This window comes from Vigna unguiculata, chromosome 8, assembly GCF_004118075.2.
Source record: "Vigna unguiculata cultivar IT97K-499-35 chromosome 8, ASM411807v1, whole genome shotgun sequence".
Lineage (NCBI taxonomy): Eukaryota > Viridiplantae > Streptophyta > Magnoliopsida > Fabales > Fabaceae > Vigna > Vigna unguiculata.
Window position 1 is genome coordinate 33,408,250 of NC_040286.1, and position 19,289 is coordinate 33,427,538.

General features: G+C 32.0%; 2 protein-coding genes across 8 annotated transcripts; one reads left to right on the forward strand and one right to left on the reverse strand.

The window, feature by feature from the left end:
• Positions 1-476: 476 nt before the first annotated feature.
• On the forward strand, positions 477-2,567 carry LOC114193452 (40S ribosomal protein S26-3-like). The gene is made up of 5 exons (XM_028083260.1): positions 477-648; positions 751-843; positions 952-1,036; positions 1,130-1,263; positions 2,299-2,567. The coding sequence occupies exons 1-5, from the start codon at positions 646-648 to the stop codon at positions 2,371-2,373; spliced, it is 390 nt and encodes a 129-aa protein (XP_027939061.1). The 5' UTR covers positions 477-645; the 3' UTR covers positions 2,374-2,567.
• Positions 2,568-5,069: 2,502 nt separating this feature from the next.
• On the reverse strand, positions 5,070-19,023 carry LOC114195383 (syntaxin-binding protein 5). 7 transcript variants are annotated; one of them, XM_028085828.1, is made up of 24 exons: positions 18,662-19,022; positions 18,337-18,455; positions 17,759-17,843; positions 17,433-17,486; positions 16,878-16,969; positions 16,664-16,767; positions 15,983-16,055; positions 14,895-15,342; positions 13,731-14,066; positions 13,395-13,601; positions 13,144-13,242; positions 12,976-13,048; positions 10,108-10,235; positions 9,687-9,969; positions 9,385-9,608; positions 9,182-9,306; positions 8,534-8,651; positions 6,884-6,939; positions 6,477-6,570; positions 6,219-6,402; positions 6,084-6,149; positions 5,826-6,010; positions 5,690-5,752; positions 5,070-5,291 (listed from the first exon to the last, which is right to left on the reverse strand). In XM_028085828.1, exons 1-24 carry the CDS (start codon positions 18,707-18,709, stop codon positions 5,184-5,186), a joined length of 3,372 nt encoding a protein of 1,123 aa, XP_027941629.1. In that variant the 5' UTR covers positions 18,710-19,022; the 3' UTR covers positions 5,070-5,183. The 7 variants fall into 7 exon arrangements, 6 of the variants coding, with proteins under 6 accessions (XP_027941629.1, XP_027941628.1, XP_027941630.1 ...); XM_028085827.1 differs by having other exon boundaries at positions 10,108-10,238; XM_028085829.1 differs by lacking the exons at positions 16,878-16,969; positions 18,662-19,022 and having other exon boundaries at positions 5,071-5,291; positions 10,108-10,238; positions 18,337-18,354.
• Positions 19,024-19,289: the final 266 nt, after the last annotated feature.

The following is a 19,289-nucleotide window of genomic DNA, read 5'->3' on the forward strand; positions in this document are numbered from 1 at the left end:
TATTAAATTACTTTAAACTTTGAAAACAGATAGTAATTTTAAAAAATTACGCTTTTAAATTATATTCATATCTCCTATAATTTAAAGATAAACATTCGACTTTGTTATGCTTTTAAATAAAACAATAATATCATTTTTCTTTTTTTTTATAAATAATATACTGACTTTAAACTTAAATAAATAAATAAATTTTGAAATTTAAAATCAATAATTTTCATAAAATTCTAATACAGACATCTATTTGGTACGTTCTAAAACTTTATTTCATAAATTCCATATTTTAATTCAATGAAGTTTTACTCAATATAATATTTTTAAATTAAAATATAAAAAGGCGAAATCTTTTATTAAAATTAAAAAAATGAAGTGGGCTGCATATAAAAATTACAAAATAAAAAAATTAAACCCAATTAGAAACTGTTATAGAAGGTGGTTTCTTAAAAATAGAAGAAATAAGGTGGTTTACCTGTTATATAAAATTAGAAGATCAAGAAATGAAATTTTATTTTGCCAAGAGTAACAAGTGCGAAGAGTAACCTAATTAGAAATAGAGTCCCATATAAAATACGCTGGTCTGAGCTTTCCCTATAGCCGCAGCAGCAGCACCCCACAGAAACCCTAGAGGAATTTGCAGAAACATCCACCATGGTTAGAGATCCGTTCTTTCTCCCTACCTTCTGCAATTTGATCGAAACCCTTCTTTTCCCTTTTCTCTTTTCTCATTCTTCGATCGATCTTTTTTCTCTGCAGACGTTCAAGCGTAGGAACGGAGGACGCAACAAGCACGGTCGCGGCCACGTCAAATTCATTCGTTGCTCCAACTGCGGCAAATGCTGCCCTAAGGTTTTTATTTCACTCTCCTGACTTTCTGCTTTCCAATTTCCAATTCCATTCGTTTCGATGACGATGATTATTTTTTTTTTCTGGAAAATAAAAAAATAATAAAATTAGGATAAGGCAATCAAGAGGTTTCTCGTGAGGAACATTGTTGAGCAAGCTGCAGTCAGAGATGTGCAGGAGGCTTGTGTCTATGAGCGTAATAATAAAACTCTTAGCTTCTATTGTTTCATTGTTGTGAAAATTTCATGTTTTTGTTATTTATTTTACTTTCCATTGTTATTACGTGTAGAATACACGCTTCCCAAACTGTATGTGAAGATGCAGTACTGTGTTTCGTGTGCTATCCACTCTCATGTTGTTCGGGTTCGATCCCGCACTGACAGGAGAAAGCGTGAGCCTCCACAGCGATTCATCAGGCGCAGGGTAAATATATAATTATTTTTTCTGTTTTTCCCGTTTCCATTCTGCTCTGTTCAATATATTTTGTTTTAATGTTGTTGTGTTTTCGCCTGAATTAAGGATAGTTTGGATAAACTTGTGTCTGGTGTTTCATGACTTGAATTTTTAGAAAAATGAAGTTTTTCATTAGCAGCAGATACAACTTGGTTTTGCGTACAGATTGAGTCTTTTGATTGAATTCCCTTTGTTCATCGTGTTGATTTTATAAAAATGTTTTTATGTTAAAAATACTCTCTTCCTTATTTCTTATTTCTAATATAAAAAGTATTTTGCTTATTTTGTGCTACCTTGATGGGGTTGAATGTTACCTTTCACATCCCCCGTTTGGTCATATCAATATTGGAGTAAGTAGTCAATTGTATTCTTGAGCTATCACCCTCCTAATAACCTGTTCATTAAAGTTGAAAGTATTAATCAATGATTTCTAGAAGTATTTGAAATAATAGTTAGTATTCAAATTTGAATAAGCCTTAAGATTATGTATTCATTTCGTCGATATACATCCATTTAAGACTAAAGTGTTGGATATTCAGTACTTCTGGATTGTATAATTAATCTCATCATTTTAGGGCTTACTTAGGAGGGTAATATTGTAGGACCAAAATTTGTGGTTTATTCTTGATATTGTGGTTGGAGAGTTTGGCAATACTTAAAGCATCTGTCATTTGAACCTCATTATATCAGACTATATTTTGTTTACTTTTATAGTTGAGCTGTCTGGTCGAAAACTCATTATACATATTTGTATCTACTTTTATCTCTATTTTGGTGTGAAATTGATGGATACATGCGCACATACATATCTACTAGTTTAGTTAACTTTTAAAAGGAAAATCTATTCTCTCCTTTGAATGTACAAAGGGATTTAGTTGCATAAAACTTTCTATTTGGATGTGAGATTGTTGTTCATGACTGACTAATATTTATTTTGTATTATGAATTAATGTGAGACATGATCTTGTTGGATTGTTCTTGATGATTGTCTTTGTACTTTGCCAGGATGATGCACCAAGGCCTGGTCAGCCTGGTCAAGCACCTCGTCCTCCCGTTGCAGGAGCTCCTGCTCGAACCTAAGAGCATATCCTAAGAAAAAGTCTTGATGTTTTTTTTTGCTGAAAATTCTTTTTGAAAATGAATTTTGTGGATGGATATTTTGTTTTAATTATCTGCTTTAATCGTTGGATAATGTTTTTCTGGTTATAACTGCTTGACTTTTATGATAATGGAACCTGATATATATATGATGTCTTTCAGTTATTTGAATTTGATATATCCGGTTATACGTGATTAGGTTTTTATACGATAAATTTAGGAATTTGATAATTCCGGCAACTTGGTAAGGAATGCTCCCGTTAAGTTTTCATTTAAAACGGATGTTATATCATGGAAGTGGTAACTGATATATAATACGATAACCTAAAGTGTTTTGGAAAAGAATATCTCCCGTTAAGTTTTTCTCTACTTTGAGTGTTTGTATCATACAAGTTGAACATGATATATACGGACTTTCTGTAATTTAAAATTCACATCTTTGGTTATGTATTTTTCGGAAACAAATCTTTTTAGTTTCTTAATATTGTCTCCTGTTTGTTGTATATTCACTGAATTTTAATTCTTTGGAAATGTTTCAAGGTTTGGATGATATAGGATTGATCTGTTTGTATATTTTTAGCTTTGAATTTGTTTTTATTTAATTTAACTCAAGTCTTTTATATTACTTTAATTTATTTGAAAAGATCACATCTGTTTTGTTTATATTGAAATTGGGCCGTTTTTTTAAAAAAATTATTTTGGTTTGTTTTACTATTTTTTCCTTCTATTATGTTATTTATTAAATACCATTATGACCGAAGCCACTGAAGATGATTTTTTTTTTTTAACTTTGTTAAGTATAACTTAAATTGGTTGACCAAGTTAAATTTGAAATTTAATTTCATTTGATCAAAATTTAAATGTATATATTTTGTTATTAGATTTGTGTTATTCAGGACCTTAGTTTATAGTAATAAATTTAAATCAATTTTCTTAATAGTTATATAGTCTAGCATTGTAACGGAAAATATACGTGAATGTATAATTTTTTTAAATTATACAATTTTAATAATTTTTTTGAAAACTTATGATTCAATTCATTTTGGAATAATTTATTTTGAATGTAAATTGCACATGGAAAGTGAAATGGGAACGGACTTACTATATTATTGATATTCAAATATCTTATGATGAATTAATTCTACAATTTATTGAATTTTAGTTACATATTATTGTATTTATTTGTACTAATTAAATTATTTGCATTTTTGGTTCAATTTAAATTTAAATATTCTTTTGAATTTGATAATTGATACATAAATGACTTTTCAATTTACAAAATGACTTTTTTTTATATTTATTTTTCAAATTGTTAAAAATGAAAAAGAAAAAAAAATATTGAATTGTTTGAAATAAAATATCGAATATAAAAAATGTATATAAATTGTCAAGCTGCCATGAAAAAATATCTCGGTTTTCAAATTTTATGTTTTAAATAAACATTACGAAATTAAAATACTGTAATTCTTATTTTATTAATTTGTTTTTCACCTTTTATTCACTTATCTCAATTTACCTTCACGGGCTTTGTGCAGCACGACTTATTATATTATTAATAACATACCAGATCGAAAATTATGCTCTGTACACAAGAATTAAATTACACTAATATTTTAATAATAATAATAATAATAATAATAATAATAATAATAATAATAATAATAATAATAATAATAATATTCCATATGTATTATCTCAATTTAGCAGATTTACATTCTTACTAAATTATTACAAAATACATATTAAACAATAAATATACAATAAATATAAATATATATATATATATATATATATATATATATATATTACCTTATTTAATAGATATGTTTGAGGATAATTCAACAAGATCCATTTAGTATTTGTTGATTAAAACTATTAATAGTATATGAAAATATATTTGTTGACTCAGTTACCCATATTAATATAATAATATACGGTCAAATTTCAGAAATTTGATTACATTTCCTACTTGTCTTAATATTATATATCACTAAAATATATTATATATTTAATTGATTTATATATTTTTTATTATCATATTAACTATATGATATCTAATAAGTTTTTATTATTGTGGATTTTGTAATTGATTTTATAAGCTTCGTAAATCCAATAAATACATATACCAATAATATATTTATAAATTTAGATCTAAATAATATATTTATAGACAAATTGTCGTTAATTAAACAAAATCTAGATCTAAATAATATATTTATAATATTTAAACAAAAAACCAACAATAACAATGACATAAAAAAGAAAAAAATCTGCAAGGGTCTCATACTGTTCTTTTATATAATAACATACTCTTATATTTATTTATACATTCTTATAGATTCTAGTTTGTAGGTAAACCTTTATTAGGCAAGGGTCTCACCTGAGTATTATAAAATATTTTGTAGGTAAACCTTTATATGTATTCTAGTTTCCAAATCATCAAGCCACTCAGATAAATATAAAAATGATTCTTTCTTTTTGTGTACTTTTCTGTTAATTTGATTCTTTAAATAACTGTTATTTTAATCTTACTCTCTATTTAAATTTAATTATTTTATAAATTAAATTAAATATTTTAATATTATATTTTTTTAAAACACTATTAATTATAACATTTAACATTTCCACTGGTGTATTATAATTAAAAATTGTTTCATGTAATAATAATAATAATAATAATAATAATAATAATAATAATAATAATTATAGCACATATTACTGTGGTCTAAATGTGATTTTACAAAAGCAAGCAAAACGTAAGTATTGACGAAAGCAAGAAATCATGGAAACAATCATAACTGCCACCATTTACGATTTTCCATTCTTTTAGCAAGTTCAGTTGCCATGGATGCAAAGTCTTGCGCCCCATTTTGTAACTCCTCAGTGCGTTCGTTGAGCAACTAGTTAAAAGAAAGAAAAGTTAATAAGCACATTTGGAAGAACTCCAGCTAACTTTCAATTCATAGTAAAACACTTTGATTTCTCATAGGAGTAATCTTGTGAAAGAACCTGGCAATTTAAGTAATATTTTTTAAGTATTAAACTATGTAATTAAGAACCGAAGTGAGAGTTTTAAGTATTAGGAATGGGATATATCTCAACAAAAGCTAGGTCCGTCAACTAACTTCAATGGTACCCAATCATATTAAGATAAAACAAGAAATGTCTGCTTTCAGAGTCCCGTAAAAAATGGATTTTTTTTGGCGATTCAGATTCTTTTGTTCTTTGAATAAAAGAGGTTTGAAACTGTGAAAAATAAGATACAGGTAATGGAGAAGGGAGTGAAATAATAATATACCTGGAGCTTTTGTTGGCGCTCTAGAAGTTTATCCCTTGCAAGTGCAGCTGCTGCTGAGGCATCCTGAAACCAATGAAAAGTCAAGACATGTGAGTAAAAGTGCGTAAATTACAGGGTTTTCAGAACGACGATTTACCCCCGTCCCCGTCTTTCTGTATTTAGCTTTAATTTCTTCAGTTGTTCTAGCTCTTGGTTTCGAGTCTGTGCTTGCATCTTCAAATAATTTCTGCCTGTCCGTGGCTTTCCCTTTATCATTAAATATTTTCAGTATGTCCGTTCCTTTCTCAAATAATGTCGGTCTGTCTGTTTCTTTCCCTTTATCTGCAAGGCAACCTCAATATTCAAACGATAAATCATATATTACTTTCGGGAGAAATAAAACAATATGATGTACCTCTGTTGTCAATATGGATTTTCTTTGGAGATGAAAAGACTACAACTTCATCAATTTGAATGTCATCTGTAAAAGATAAGGTACCATTTTAAGAAAATAAAGAATAGTTGGCAGTAGAAAATGTTGAGGACAAACCTATGTCAAGAGAAAATGGATCTTGGTTATCTACTGTGCTTGAGGAAGACTTTAAGAAAGGGGGAGTAGAGAATAATTGTTTTAAATTTTCCAATCTATCAGTATGAACTGCTTGATTTGCATTGTGATCTGCTTTCCCCGCTTTAAAGTTCTTAGCTATGTTAACAAAGATGCCGGATGCTCCCTATAGATAAGTTGAATTACAAGTCTAGAAAAAAAAAATAATGGGAGAGAACTGCAAGCCTGAAAAAGCTAGACCTGTCTTTCATTTTGGTTTTGAGATAGACTTGCTGTAGCATCTACTGCAGCTGCAAGAACTTCATCATGAAGACAAGGAAAAGACTCTGGAATCCTACAAGAATTTGAAAGCTCATAATGGAAACTGAAGTTCTAATTACTAGTGAGACTATACACGTATAATTTTCTCAAGCATTTGTTTAGGTTGATCACATTCACAAACCACCTTTCGGTTGTCCAAGACTCTTTTATAGCAGCCCTCAAATTTGATTTCATTTAACTTGTCACATGAAAATTTTCTATATTGAAACGATTTATCCAATGGTTCAAATATTAACGATGGTGCTATAAATTGTGGGGTTAAGAATTGATGTCTAATTTCTCAATAAAACGAATATGGTCAGAATAGGGAGGAATAGTGAAGTTACCAGAGCTCATTTTCACATTTCAATAGTGATATGCAGGCAGTTTCATTCCCATTGACCTGTAAAACAAGATAGCCATGAGTTTGATTATAAAAGCAAAACAACCTTGAAATTACTTCATTTGTAAGAATAGCAGGAGTTGCCTGCAACATGTTTTTTAAATAATCCAAAACCATAAAACGTATGTTGGTTTTAATTATTTTTTTTCCTCATAGTATTGATGTTAAAGCTGCTAGATGAAAACTCACAGAATGGTTTTATATCGCTATACACCCTCACACAATTGCATTCCTTTCCCCTTAAATTACACTGCACTCCCCTATAAATTACACTCTCATCAGTTCAGATAAAAATATACTATGCTTCATTTTGATATGAACAAACCTCTTAATGATAGTGAATAACTATTAATGAGCTTTTCAATGACATTTTTCCTGTCTAAATTTCAGAACCAGTGACAATTAATTTTAAAATTATATTAATTTCAGGTATTTAGATTAAATGGAATATCAAAAACTTCTGCTATTGGTTTTGGAACTTCACCAAAGTCTTAATTTCATCTTTATGAGTCCAAAAGTCAATAATATGGACTCAAATAATTGTTGAAGAAGTAGAGAATCAGATAGAAAAAAATATCAGCCATAAGAAGCTCATTCGCTTTAAAATAGATTAAAAGCGTACCATATATTAATTTATCATAGGAAGTGAGTGTATTTTCTCAAAATAAATGGAAGGCAGTGTAATATATACATCTCCTAGGCCTAGTGGCAGGGACATCATTTACCCATTTTTTTTGCACTATTTATGATGACAATAAGGGTAGAGCAAGGGTCAAACTTCTAAGTTCTAACTAGTTGGTTATATAGAGATTTTGACAATATATGAATGGATTTCCCCTATTGTTCAAGATGCTGGGTGAACGTTCATAAACAGTTTTATATTAACACGGACTATTCAGTGTAATTAGATAAACCGTTGTATTTCATAAGTTGTTCGACAAGTAACTGGTGAAAAGCATGAAAGCCGGTTATTTTAGATCACTGGTAAACTGGAATATTAGTTACCCTTGCAAGAAAATCTGAAAAAGGAGGAAAAAAATAACAATAAAAGCCCTATCTCAGAAGGGGAAAAGGAGAAAACGGAGTAAACTGGAGAATTTTGCTTTAACTGTTTCAAAATGAAAAATCAGTTTACTATATTTCCTCCATAATTAACTGTTTGAATATCTTTAAATGAATAAATATATTGGTTAATTGCACAATTGGTATTGTAGATTAGGAAGAAAGTTATGTTTTCTTCATTCCTTGATCGAATATGAATTACAAAGGCAGAAATATAAAACAAAAACTATACACTAAGATACATAAACAAATTAAGAAAAGCAGGGATTTTATACACAAAAAATCTCTTTTAAGGTAAATAAAGATGAAATCTAGTCCAAATCCAACCAATAGGACCTAGGAACACAGAATCTGCCAAATGTCCATTACAGTATATTTTTATTTTCTTAATCAGTTTTCAACAGATACATAAATATTTTAAATTTTCTCAGACATTAAATTACATATCAAGTTTAAAACAGCAGATAGATCATGTAAGTTTTGGCAGGATATAAGTAATAACTTCATTGAAAAAAAATGAAAAAATTCAAACCAGGATAATTTTTCCATTTGACGAAGAACATATTGTCTTCTCCATGTTAATTTCCAAGTTCCATCTGAGTATTGACATTAAAGAAATTTCTCCTAACACTTCCAAAGCTGGCAAGGACCTGCTCAGAGCGAGATAAAATCCATCTAGACTTATCAAAATCAAAAAACAGGGCGAGTGGGGAATGTAACTAACTGGGCCATGATAACCCAAAAAGCTAGAATGATACAGCAACACAACACCAACATTAGTCTAGAATAACTACAACATATTCAGAGACCAAATGTATACGATTTCTCCTACAGAGTATAAAGTATAATCAATCAGGATGAAAAATTATTGAAGATGCTCCATGCAGCAAAACTGGGACTTTAATATTGGGATGTGGGGTCATTCCAAGGCTCAGTAAGAAATAATATAAAATCAATGTATCTCCTACTATTTATTTGAAGGATAGCAAGTTAATTTATACAGACCATCACAAAATTCAATTTTTACTTTAAAAGAAAGAAAGTTTTAAATTTCTTCTTTTTGATGGCTGGGGTTGCGTTGGCTATTTTCATTTAAATGTGGCTTCACTCATGAATTGCATAGTGTCACCTGAACAAAGTATAAGAATAATAAATATTCATTCTAGTATCGGCACTTCACCTTAATTCAATGTTCCCTCTTTGATACAGAAGTGCCAGAACACACTCTTTTTCATTTTTCTTAAAGATTGTAGTCCAGCAGCATCGTTGTACAAGGTCCACCTTGCGAAAGTAGTTACTACTACCCTGTTACTAGGAAATTTCATTAACCAGTAAGAAGGAATGGATTGAAATTTGAAGGAAGATGGGCGTGAAGTGCAGCACCTCAAACACAAAATTTGAAGTGTGTATGCTCAACTCGCTCTCATAACAAAGTAAAATGAGTGAGTTCGATAATATCTGCCCACAATATGAATTTTCTACGGTAGTAGCAGTTTCAACTTTAACTTGTGCATTTTCAGATTGGACGTTAGGTTGCATTGCAGAATCACTCTTCCGAGGGGAGTTGGGGGATAATTTTTCAGCGGGTAGGGTAGAAGTGCTACGGTCTGAGATAAAACAGCAACATAAGTTATAAAAACTTTCAACAGATTATAATATCAAATTCTATCATAAAAATTACTTGCCTATAATATACATTGAAATTGCATTTGATTTTACTCTGGGGCTAATTGTTTTACTGCAAACTATATTCCCTGTCACAGCATCTATCGCAACAAAGTGTGCATCCCTTGTCACAACATAGACTAGCCCCATTCCAGGATTGTCAGAAATATCAGATACAGAATCCTGTGTATTACTCGAGCGACTGTCTGAAAATATTGCATTCATAGAAACAACTGCCGAAGTGTTAGATTCAGTTTTCGTGAGAAACAAAACTGTTGATGAACTGATATCAAGCATAGCCACCTGTAAAGTGGATTAGAAAAATATAAGTTGGGAACTCGGTAGTAGTTTAATTTAAATAGCCACTCAACAACTCCATCAGGTGACCAAAAATAAATAAACCATTTCCTTCAAAAGGCAAAAAATTAATCGATATCTCACCTGCCCATGTTCATACCCAACAATAAGTCTTCTTCCATGGTTTGCAAAGTGTAAACCGTATACAGCAGACTTTTGAAGGGTAAACAAAGCTTTGCAATTAGGTCCATCCCCTTGATGCGTGTCATGAACTGCTGTCCCAATAGAAAAAACCAGGTTAAAATCTGAATTTATAAATATCAAATCATTTTTTAGCCTCAACAGATGCATGAAAAGTAACTTAGGTCATTGTCAATCAAGCTATTCAAATTCCCCACGGCAATCAGGGAGCAATCGGAATATATATATATATATATATATATATATATATATATATATATATATATATATATATATATATATATATCGGAACTATGATATGTCCAAGGTCCAATATGGAAAGAATTTCAAAGGTTTTCCTTGACTTTGTCCGTGTCAACAAACAATTCGAAATGCCTCGACTTTTTTAGAATAGGTCCGAGTCAAATAGCAATGATTCGAAGCACTTTACACTATTTTGGAAATCCAAGGACTCAATCGTATGGATATGTAAAATACATGATTTCCTATCCTAGCAGGAAAAGGGGGAACGGATACTCAATTTCAAGTGGAGTAAACAGAATTCCATACTAGATATCATAGATACATATAGAATTTTGTGGAAAGCCGTATTCGATGAAAGTCGTATGTACGGCTTGGAGGGAGATCTTTCATATCTTTCGAGATCCACCCTACAATATGGTGCCAAAAAGTCAAAATAAATGATTTTAGCCCTTATAAAAGTTCTAAAAAAACGGATTCCTCCTTTCACGCTCATGTCACGGCGAGGTACTGCAGAAGAAAAAACCGCAAAATCCGATCCAATTTATCGTAATCGATTAGTTAACATGTTGGTTAACCGTATTCTGAAACACGGAAAAAAATCATTGGCTTATCAAATTCTCTATCGAGCTATGAAAAAGATTCAACAAAAGACAGAAACAAATCCACTATCTGTTTTACGTCAAGCAATACGTGGAGTAACTCCCGATATAGCAGTAAAAGCAAGACGCGTAGACGGATCAACTCATCAAGTTCCCGTTGAAATAGGATCCGCACAAGGAAAAACACTTGCCATTCGTTGGTTATTGGGGGCATCCCGAAAACGTCCGGGTCGAAATAGGATCCACTATATATATATATATATATATATATATATATATATATATATATATATATATATATATATATATATATATATATATATATATATATATATATATATATATATATATATATATATATAAAGAAGGATCGAACTATCCAAAAAGTAACTTCATAACCTTTCATTTTATTCTAATCGATCAATAACATGAGTTACGGTTTAGAACTACTAGATTAGAAGAAAAGAAAAGGTTAGGATGAGGAATAACTGTTCTAAAGTTAGAGTAACTTGATTCCTCCCATAGATTTGTGTGTTTCAGACTAATTACTGTTCATAACAGCTCAAATTCAAGGCATCAAAATCTAAGGTTACAAAAGTCATGGGAAGGAAATGGGGACAGAGGAAACTTCATCAAGACCAGTTGAGTATTTAAAACATTTTGGAATTTAAACCCGAGACTCTATTTAAACTTATATTAATGTAATCTTTCTCAATCAACTGGAGGCCCGTGAATCTAACTTAACATGTTTTACCTGTCCAAAAAAAAAAGCTTGTACAGTGGGTTGGCTTTATTTTATAATAGTTGTCATACTTTACTACACTTTTACTAAACACAGTTTATTCATACACATAAAAATGCATTACGATTATAAGTTCCCAGTAAAAATATAAGTATTAGTAAATGTCATTCTTCCTCGTACTAGGTGTGTTAGGTTAATGTTTAGTGGGTTCTGTCCACTTGTCTAGATTCTCATTACTCTTGTGGAAGCATTTTCCATGCAGAAAATAATGGATGATAGGCTTATCGTAAACCAACCGCAGTAATACCTGGCTTTTATTGTTTTTCTTACGACTTAGAAAGTGAACTTTAAGCTAACATATCTCATGTTGAGAATATCGAGTATAGTCATATAAGAATAAACTTTTAGTCTAACTTAAACTTACATGCATGACAAATCACACTCTAATGCACAAGCCATGTTCAGTCTTGGATATCCATGACCATGGTCAAGGACCTCCATTGACCTTCATCTAGCCCATTCTTACTCTGATGAAGTGAGAGTTTCATGGTCCACGTGATTGATTCATTGCTAGAATTGTATCCTAAATTAGAAGCATTGGGTGGAGAATGTGTTTATGGAGGAAGGAAATACAACTATTCTAACCCTCTTTGCATGCCCCAAAACTGTGTTGCATAGGTGGCTCAGTCAAATCATCGCAACGAGCTTGGTGTACCTACACCACTCTAGTTCATCTTGTCCTTCCCCATATAATCTGTCTTTTAGAGTTATAGGTCCAACAAACCTTGCCAGAATAGCCTCACATGTTATGATAAAATCTTAAAAGTGAACTTTAAGCCTTTCAACCTCACAAAGCCTACTTGGTTAGATGAGGTTTTGCACCCTCCATATTATAATTTTAGTTATATCTTTGGTTGATAAGGGATCTGCAACAAATACAATATAATTAGGTAAAAAAACCTATCCCAGGATAGGCAAGGAAGCAAAGAGTTCAAGTTAAAATTTAGCCTTTCTAGCATTACATCCCAAGCAGGTGCGCAATACTCAAAGACAGAACATAACTGCACTCTTCAAACAAACAAAACTTTTTCCACTACACTTGTCATCACAAGATGGCAATGGAGCAAGGTATGTAAAGATTAGTAACTGTAAAAGCGACTCAACACTTGAAACAAATCATGAGAAAATTTGTTTGCAATTCAAATAGAAAACAAAAAAGTACCAAACCTTCAGTTCCATTTTCTGTCACGAAGTGTAAAGATGTGGTATTTGAGCTTCTTATTAGAGCATATAGACGTACCTACATATGTTCATAGGATACGATTACCAGGCATTTGAGGTCAAGATTACTGAATAAAAAGAAAATGAATAATTCTAAATACTAATATATCTTACAACACCACTTTCATCACCAACAGAGAGATGTAGAGTATCAGGGCAAAAGCCCAATGCTGACACTGGCGCACTTGCATTGCCAATTTTAACATCACCAACCTGCCAATTAAAAATTATTTTTCTTCACAATTGACAAGCATGTCTCCAATATATGAGCTTCAATAAATATACAAATGCAACAAAGGTGGAGGTGGGGGCAAAATCACCACTGGATAAAAGATTGTAGATTGCATAATAACCTGATCACTAACCTCAGATTTTATATTGTAAGCAAGTGACAAAGCAGGATATGTGGCATCCCATATCTGAACAGATCCATCTTGGTAACCAGCTATGTATATTTGAATGATAGGATGGTTTTCTTTGAAAGGAAGACCTGGAACACCACCAGTCAAAGGCCACTTTGTAGCAATACTTTTCTGATTTTGTATTGAATGATGCTTTCCAGCTTCAAGAATCTACACAGACATTGTTTGCTATTAGTGTTGAGTTGACACTGCAAGCTCAACATTATACAATATTGACAACAGGGTTAGCAGCTAGACACAGAAAAGAAAGAATCTTTAGATCTAATACATGTACATTACCTTGAACAAGGCTTTAAATGGCTTTACATCTTGACATACCACATCAAGCCTTGCAGTTGTCATGTGTGGTTCAAGAGTGGGTACGACGATTGGATACTGCACTGTGGGAACAGAAGTCTTCTTTTCTTTCTGGGACATCAAAGAAGACAGACAATCATTGCCATAAATATCCAGTTGTCCAGGACTTGTCAATACAGATAGCACATTAGAAGCTCCCTCAGTATGGCAATCACGACATAACAAGACCATATCAGCAAAAGAACCATGAAGAGTAACATCAAAGCGGCCGGTACACCTTAGATTTTCAAGTCCACCGGACCAATCAATGCTCAAAACCTGTAAACATGAAAAGACCATATTGTAGTGACACATTAATTGTCTACATAAAATTTATGAAACTCAACAGCCTACTGACACTGGCAACATGACATGCCCAATTTTCAAATCTAATGTAGCAAAAATGAAATACTAATTATTGCAACAATCAGTTTCAACAGAAGTTGTTATTCAACAAAAATGAAGTGATAATGAACAAGAGATGAACAGTGTTTTCTTCATAAGTCATCGTTAACTTTATCAGGATAATAAGATGTATACTGGGCACTTACGACCACAAAAAAAGCTCAAAGAGAATAAAAAAGCACAGACCAATATTAATTTATTGTACTAATCTAAGACCGTTTGCTTCCTTTCTTTTTTAATGTGGTGTTTTTGATAGGAATTGGTCTATCTAATCCTTCAATTGAAGGTCTGAAATCAGTCTTTTTTACAAAGGAACTTAAAATCCAGAAACATTCTCAAAGTGGACATAAATAGATCCTTGACAGTGTTTCTCTAGCCTCTTTAACCACCAGGATAAGACCCATGCTTCTACTACCAAGATACCCAGCTCACACAATCTTCCACCCATAACCCACTAAAACATTCTCAAGACTACCTTTCTAAGTAGGATCTTGTGACTACTTGAACTTGGACGGTCATTATTATGGCTTTTTTTGCTGGTATTATATTCAAACACCACAACTATAACCAAAAACAAAGTAAACTTTTTATCATCTGCGCATAATTTCCTGCAAATGTGAACATCATGATGTTTTTCAATTATTTATTACAATAACTATTAAAAAACTAAAATCAAATAGCCACTATGCATATGAAGCTTACCGTCAGAACTTCTTCAGACCCAATCTCACAGCCACCATAGACAAAAAGTTTCCCCCCCTTGTTATTGGCTAACCAGTATAGAACAGTAATAGGGAGTCTTGTGTCAGCTGACAATAATTGAAGCTTGACAACATCATTCGACAATGTTTTGACTTGTTTATCTTGGGGGAAGTCAGCACTTGAAAAATCCCAAAACAATATATCACCATCTACATAACCAACAACAACAACTGATCCATCACTAGATGCCCAAGATAGAGAGCTTATCTCCTTTTCCTGCTCTTCATGCTCTAGTTTATCATTAGAAAGCTGAGGCCTAGGGCCATTTGCATAACTAGCCACGATTTTTCTCTTTAATTTGATGTCTTTGTGGTTTCTCATGAGAACAATTCGATCTTTAGAAGCATCCCAGAGTACCATCAAACCATTTTCATATGCAATTAGCAATCTGCAAAATGACAATTTCAATTAAATCAACTAAAACATGAGCATACTGAACACATTATACGAAAGTTAAGTTCCCTTAAAATTCATGAAAGTGTACGTTTACTATGTATACATGTGTAAGAATGTATGTTATGTGTCAACCAATGTTAAACATGTCAAATTAATTTTGTGATGATGTCCTCCGTATAGTACAAGGAATTAGCACTGAATTTGAAACTCCATGTTGAATTACATCTGGATTAAGTTTATTCTTCATGTTGTATATTTCAAACAAAAGGAAACTCCGATCATTTGAATTTGAAAATCCTAAGTACAGTCCATTGCCGCACAACAAAAATGATTAAAATTTTTCTTTCCCCGAAAAACATGGCTAAAATATTGCATATATACTTCATCAAAATCATTATAAACGAAATTTTTGTCCTATGGTTATAAGTTAACCATGTTCTGTGGTAAAATCTATCTGAGCTCAAACTTACTCCCACTCATGATTTAGAGAATGCCTAAATATATGACTATTTAATAGAATAACCAATTAGCCTAATCTGAGATGCAAAATTACCTAAAACTCATGTCTCACAATTCCTTCATAGAACATAAGGAAATCAATTAGAGAAACTTTAAGTTTGTTCCTGTCTTGCCTGTTTCCATCAGAACATGGTTGATGGAGAACTCTGACAACTGAAACCTGATCAAGTGACATTCCAGCTGCTTCTGCAAAGGTGAGAAACAGTTTGCAACAAGTTAGCTGTTTGACTTTGAGAACTTTTTGATTAGCCGCGCAAAAAATCCTAAATTATATATTGACAACAAGCGTACGGCTTGCTAGGAAGTAGGAACTTATGTTATATTTACGACATACCAAAATAATCTGCTCCACTAGGGACATTTCCTTGAAGATTATCATAAGGTTTACTAAGTTGATTAATAAGGATCCATAGAAATTTATAAAGCCTCAATATGATGGAATATATAAAAACAGGTACACAAGAAACATAACCATGAAGGACTACACCATTAGCGTAACGTAAGAGTTAAAGCTTCTACACCTTTTGGTCAAGCAATTCCTTAACATGGTATAAAAGCCTCTGAATAAACCATCAAAATATTATTTCAACATAAGATAGTTTTGGATCTGACTTTAATTACAGCTCAAGCCTAAATGAATTTCGTTATAAGAAGGGATATATCAAAAAAACTCTTATCTCATCACCTAACAGCTTAAAGATTGAAGTCAACTGGTTACAGAACATCTGTACAAAACGTAAGCATACATAAATATTAGAAAAAGTAGTAAAGGAGTAACGAGATTATGTACTTACCAGATATAACATTTGTGGGAACATAATAGGGCAATATTTTAATTTTTCTGTCTTCAGAATCGAACATCAACACATATACCATCCCATACTCAGTTCCAACATACCTGAATTTCGTTAAGAGAGGGTAAAATTTTTATACACCCATTTACAAAGATTTTATTAGAAAAAGTAGCATGCAAATGCAGACAGAAAATTATCTGCACAAGTATTTTACATGTAACTGGTGCCATAAATAACAGAGAAAGCAGTTATGATGGATTCCCACTGCAAGGCAGAAGCAATTTGTTTGCTTTTCAAATCCCAAACCTGCCATTAGCAGGAACATACTGAGCAGATTAGTGAATGAAACAGATGAAAGGAGAAAATGGGAGTAAGAGGGAAAACTTGGTATAAAAGTTAAACATTGTTAAACAACAAAAGCATTAAAGGAAAGAACGCTCATATGGAATACCAAAGAAATTGGTTAAATACTTTTTTCACACCTCGAAATATCTTGAAATTCATTTTTAGTCACTTAAAATTTTAATGATTATGTCATCAGATTGACCAAAGTGATCTGGTTTTTGTCCCTCATCAGCAGTAAAAAAACACATTTTCTGTGAAAATCTAAGAACTAGTAATGAATTACATTTTTATAAGGATTAAAAGAGAATATTAAAATACTTTGGTACATCAAAAACATATTTTGCTGCAAACAATTACAAAGCATATTTGGAGGGTGCCTGGTCATATAGCAGTTTAAAAGAACCCCAGTAAACTTGTAAGTTACCTGTATTTCATTATCATTTGAGACGCTGGCAAGGAAACCTTGGTTTTCCAAGAACTGTGAGAAAAGTTCAAAAAGATGAGATATAATATTTTTCATGAAATTCCTCAAAATCATTCCATTGGACTTCTAAAATTTAATTAATGTACAACACTCATCAATAAACATGGAAATAAATGCCATACCCACACCACATATACATGGATTCCAGAGATCTAATACTCAAAGAAAAAAATGTAAAACAATATCGGGGTAATATACAATACAACATTAAATGATTGATGACACTCTTTAGTTTCAGGTTTCAACATTGGTCCAAAATTACAAACCTCTAAGTTCTTGAAGGGTGCTTGCTTGGGAGAGATCAGAATCCCTTCAATATTGTCGCCACCGCACACCTTTATCCTTCCATCGCTACAAGGGGGAGGAAAATGCCAAAGTCAACTAAAAAAGCCACTAATCGAAACTGTCTAGCTCTCAACATCACAGTGCAGTAATAAGTGATTACTAGTAACTATTGTCTACCTCTCAACGCCTCAATGTAGTAATAACTACTGAAATCATCTAAAAAGAAACAAAGATATTCTTACATCTAAGCTAATAAGCTACTCCTCAATCTTCACAGCAATGGAATGATGAAATTATGAATAGTTAGAAAATAAGAGACATAGTTAAAAATAATATTCCAGAGGCACACAAACATACAAAATTCCCTTCAATAAGATAAAGTGCACAACGTATTATTTCATCAACTAGTTCTAATAGCATCAAAAATAGACTGCTGTTTAACAAAAGAATTCTCCATTTCGATATTATTCGAACGGAGAATTCCAATAAGGCAGAAAACACATGGAAAGAACGCGTTGTTCCAACGCAAAGCCAACAAGCACAACCAATTATAACTCACAGTGTTCCCATTGCCAATAGGTTTTGGAAGTGATCAAAAGCAAGAATAGACGCGGTAGAAGGAACGCCATAGTGAAAAACAACTTGCGGATCGAAATTCGCCGACGGGTGCACCACGTCCTGATGCCCAGCGACGGGAAAAAACGTTCAGAAACAACATCAGTTTCAGGATTTTGGTCATAAAGAAATAGAAACTACAAAAGAAACAAAAGGCTCCTTAACATTGAGCACCGGCATTGGTAACCACTACAAGGAAAAAATCGAAGATGCTGAAATCTGCAATGAACGTGAATAGCGTTTGTTGATGGCGGAAATTGAGCACGTACCTGAGGATTTTGTTCCGCTTGTAATTTGTTGAATAATCGAGAGAACATTGTTGACGACGATCCAATCCAAGAGCTTCTTCTGGTTTTTGTATTTCGATTTTCTGTTTCTTGGTGCTTCAGGTGCCGTGTGAATCACCAGTATGGTGCACCGTGCATGTGTGTGATCCTCCCGGTTTTCTTATTGAAATGGACGGTGATGCCAAGCCTCGAGGGTCATATGGACCGTTAGATTTCAACTTTTAAAAGTTCAAAGAGGATTTGGGGATCTGATCTGATCGCCGGAACACCTAGTAGTATTCGTTACACACGAAATAGTTCGAAAATTAAGATCGACCCATAGAAGCCACTTTGCTTTTTTCTCTGTCCACCTCCTCTTTTTCTTTAAAATAAAAGAAAACATGTCTTCTTTAAAAAGAAAAGTTAGATACGCATTGTTAATCTATTTTTCTTACGGTATTTATATTATTCTCATACAATTCTTAAACTAATTATTATAAAAACTGATAAATTTATATCATAGACAATCATATTAAGTTATTCTTTTAAAAGTATAAGAATCTAATCTTAAATCACTGTTAGCCTGATTTCTATGCATTTATTGTAAGAATGATTAAACTTCTCCTACATG

Bases quoted from the DNA above. Each gene is read 5' to 3' on its own strand.
- LOC114193452 (XM_028083260.1), top strand. The intron at 844-951 runs GTTTTTATTTCA...TAATAAAATTAG, and splicing joins GCGGCAAATGCTGCCCTAAG to GATAAGGCAATCAAGAGGTT. The intron at 1,037-1,129 runs GTAATAATAAAA...TATTACGTGTAG, and splicing joins GGAGGCTTGTGTCTATGAGC to AATACACGCTTCCCAAACTG.
- LOC114195383 (XM_028085827.1), bottom strand. From the start codon at position 18,709: ATGTTCTCTCGATTATTCAACAAATTACAAGCGGAACAAAATCCTCAG. The intron at 14,067-14,894 runs GTAAGCTTCATA...TCATGTTTACAG, and splicing joins GGTCTGAAGAAGTTCTGACG to GTTTTGAGCATTGATTGGTC. The intron at 13,049-13,143 runs GTAAGATATATT...GAACATATGTAG, and splicing joins TTGGTGATGAAAGTGGTGTT to GTACGTCTATATGCTCTAAT.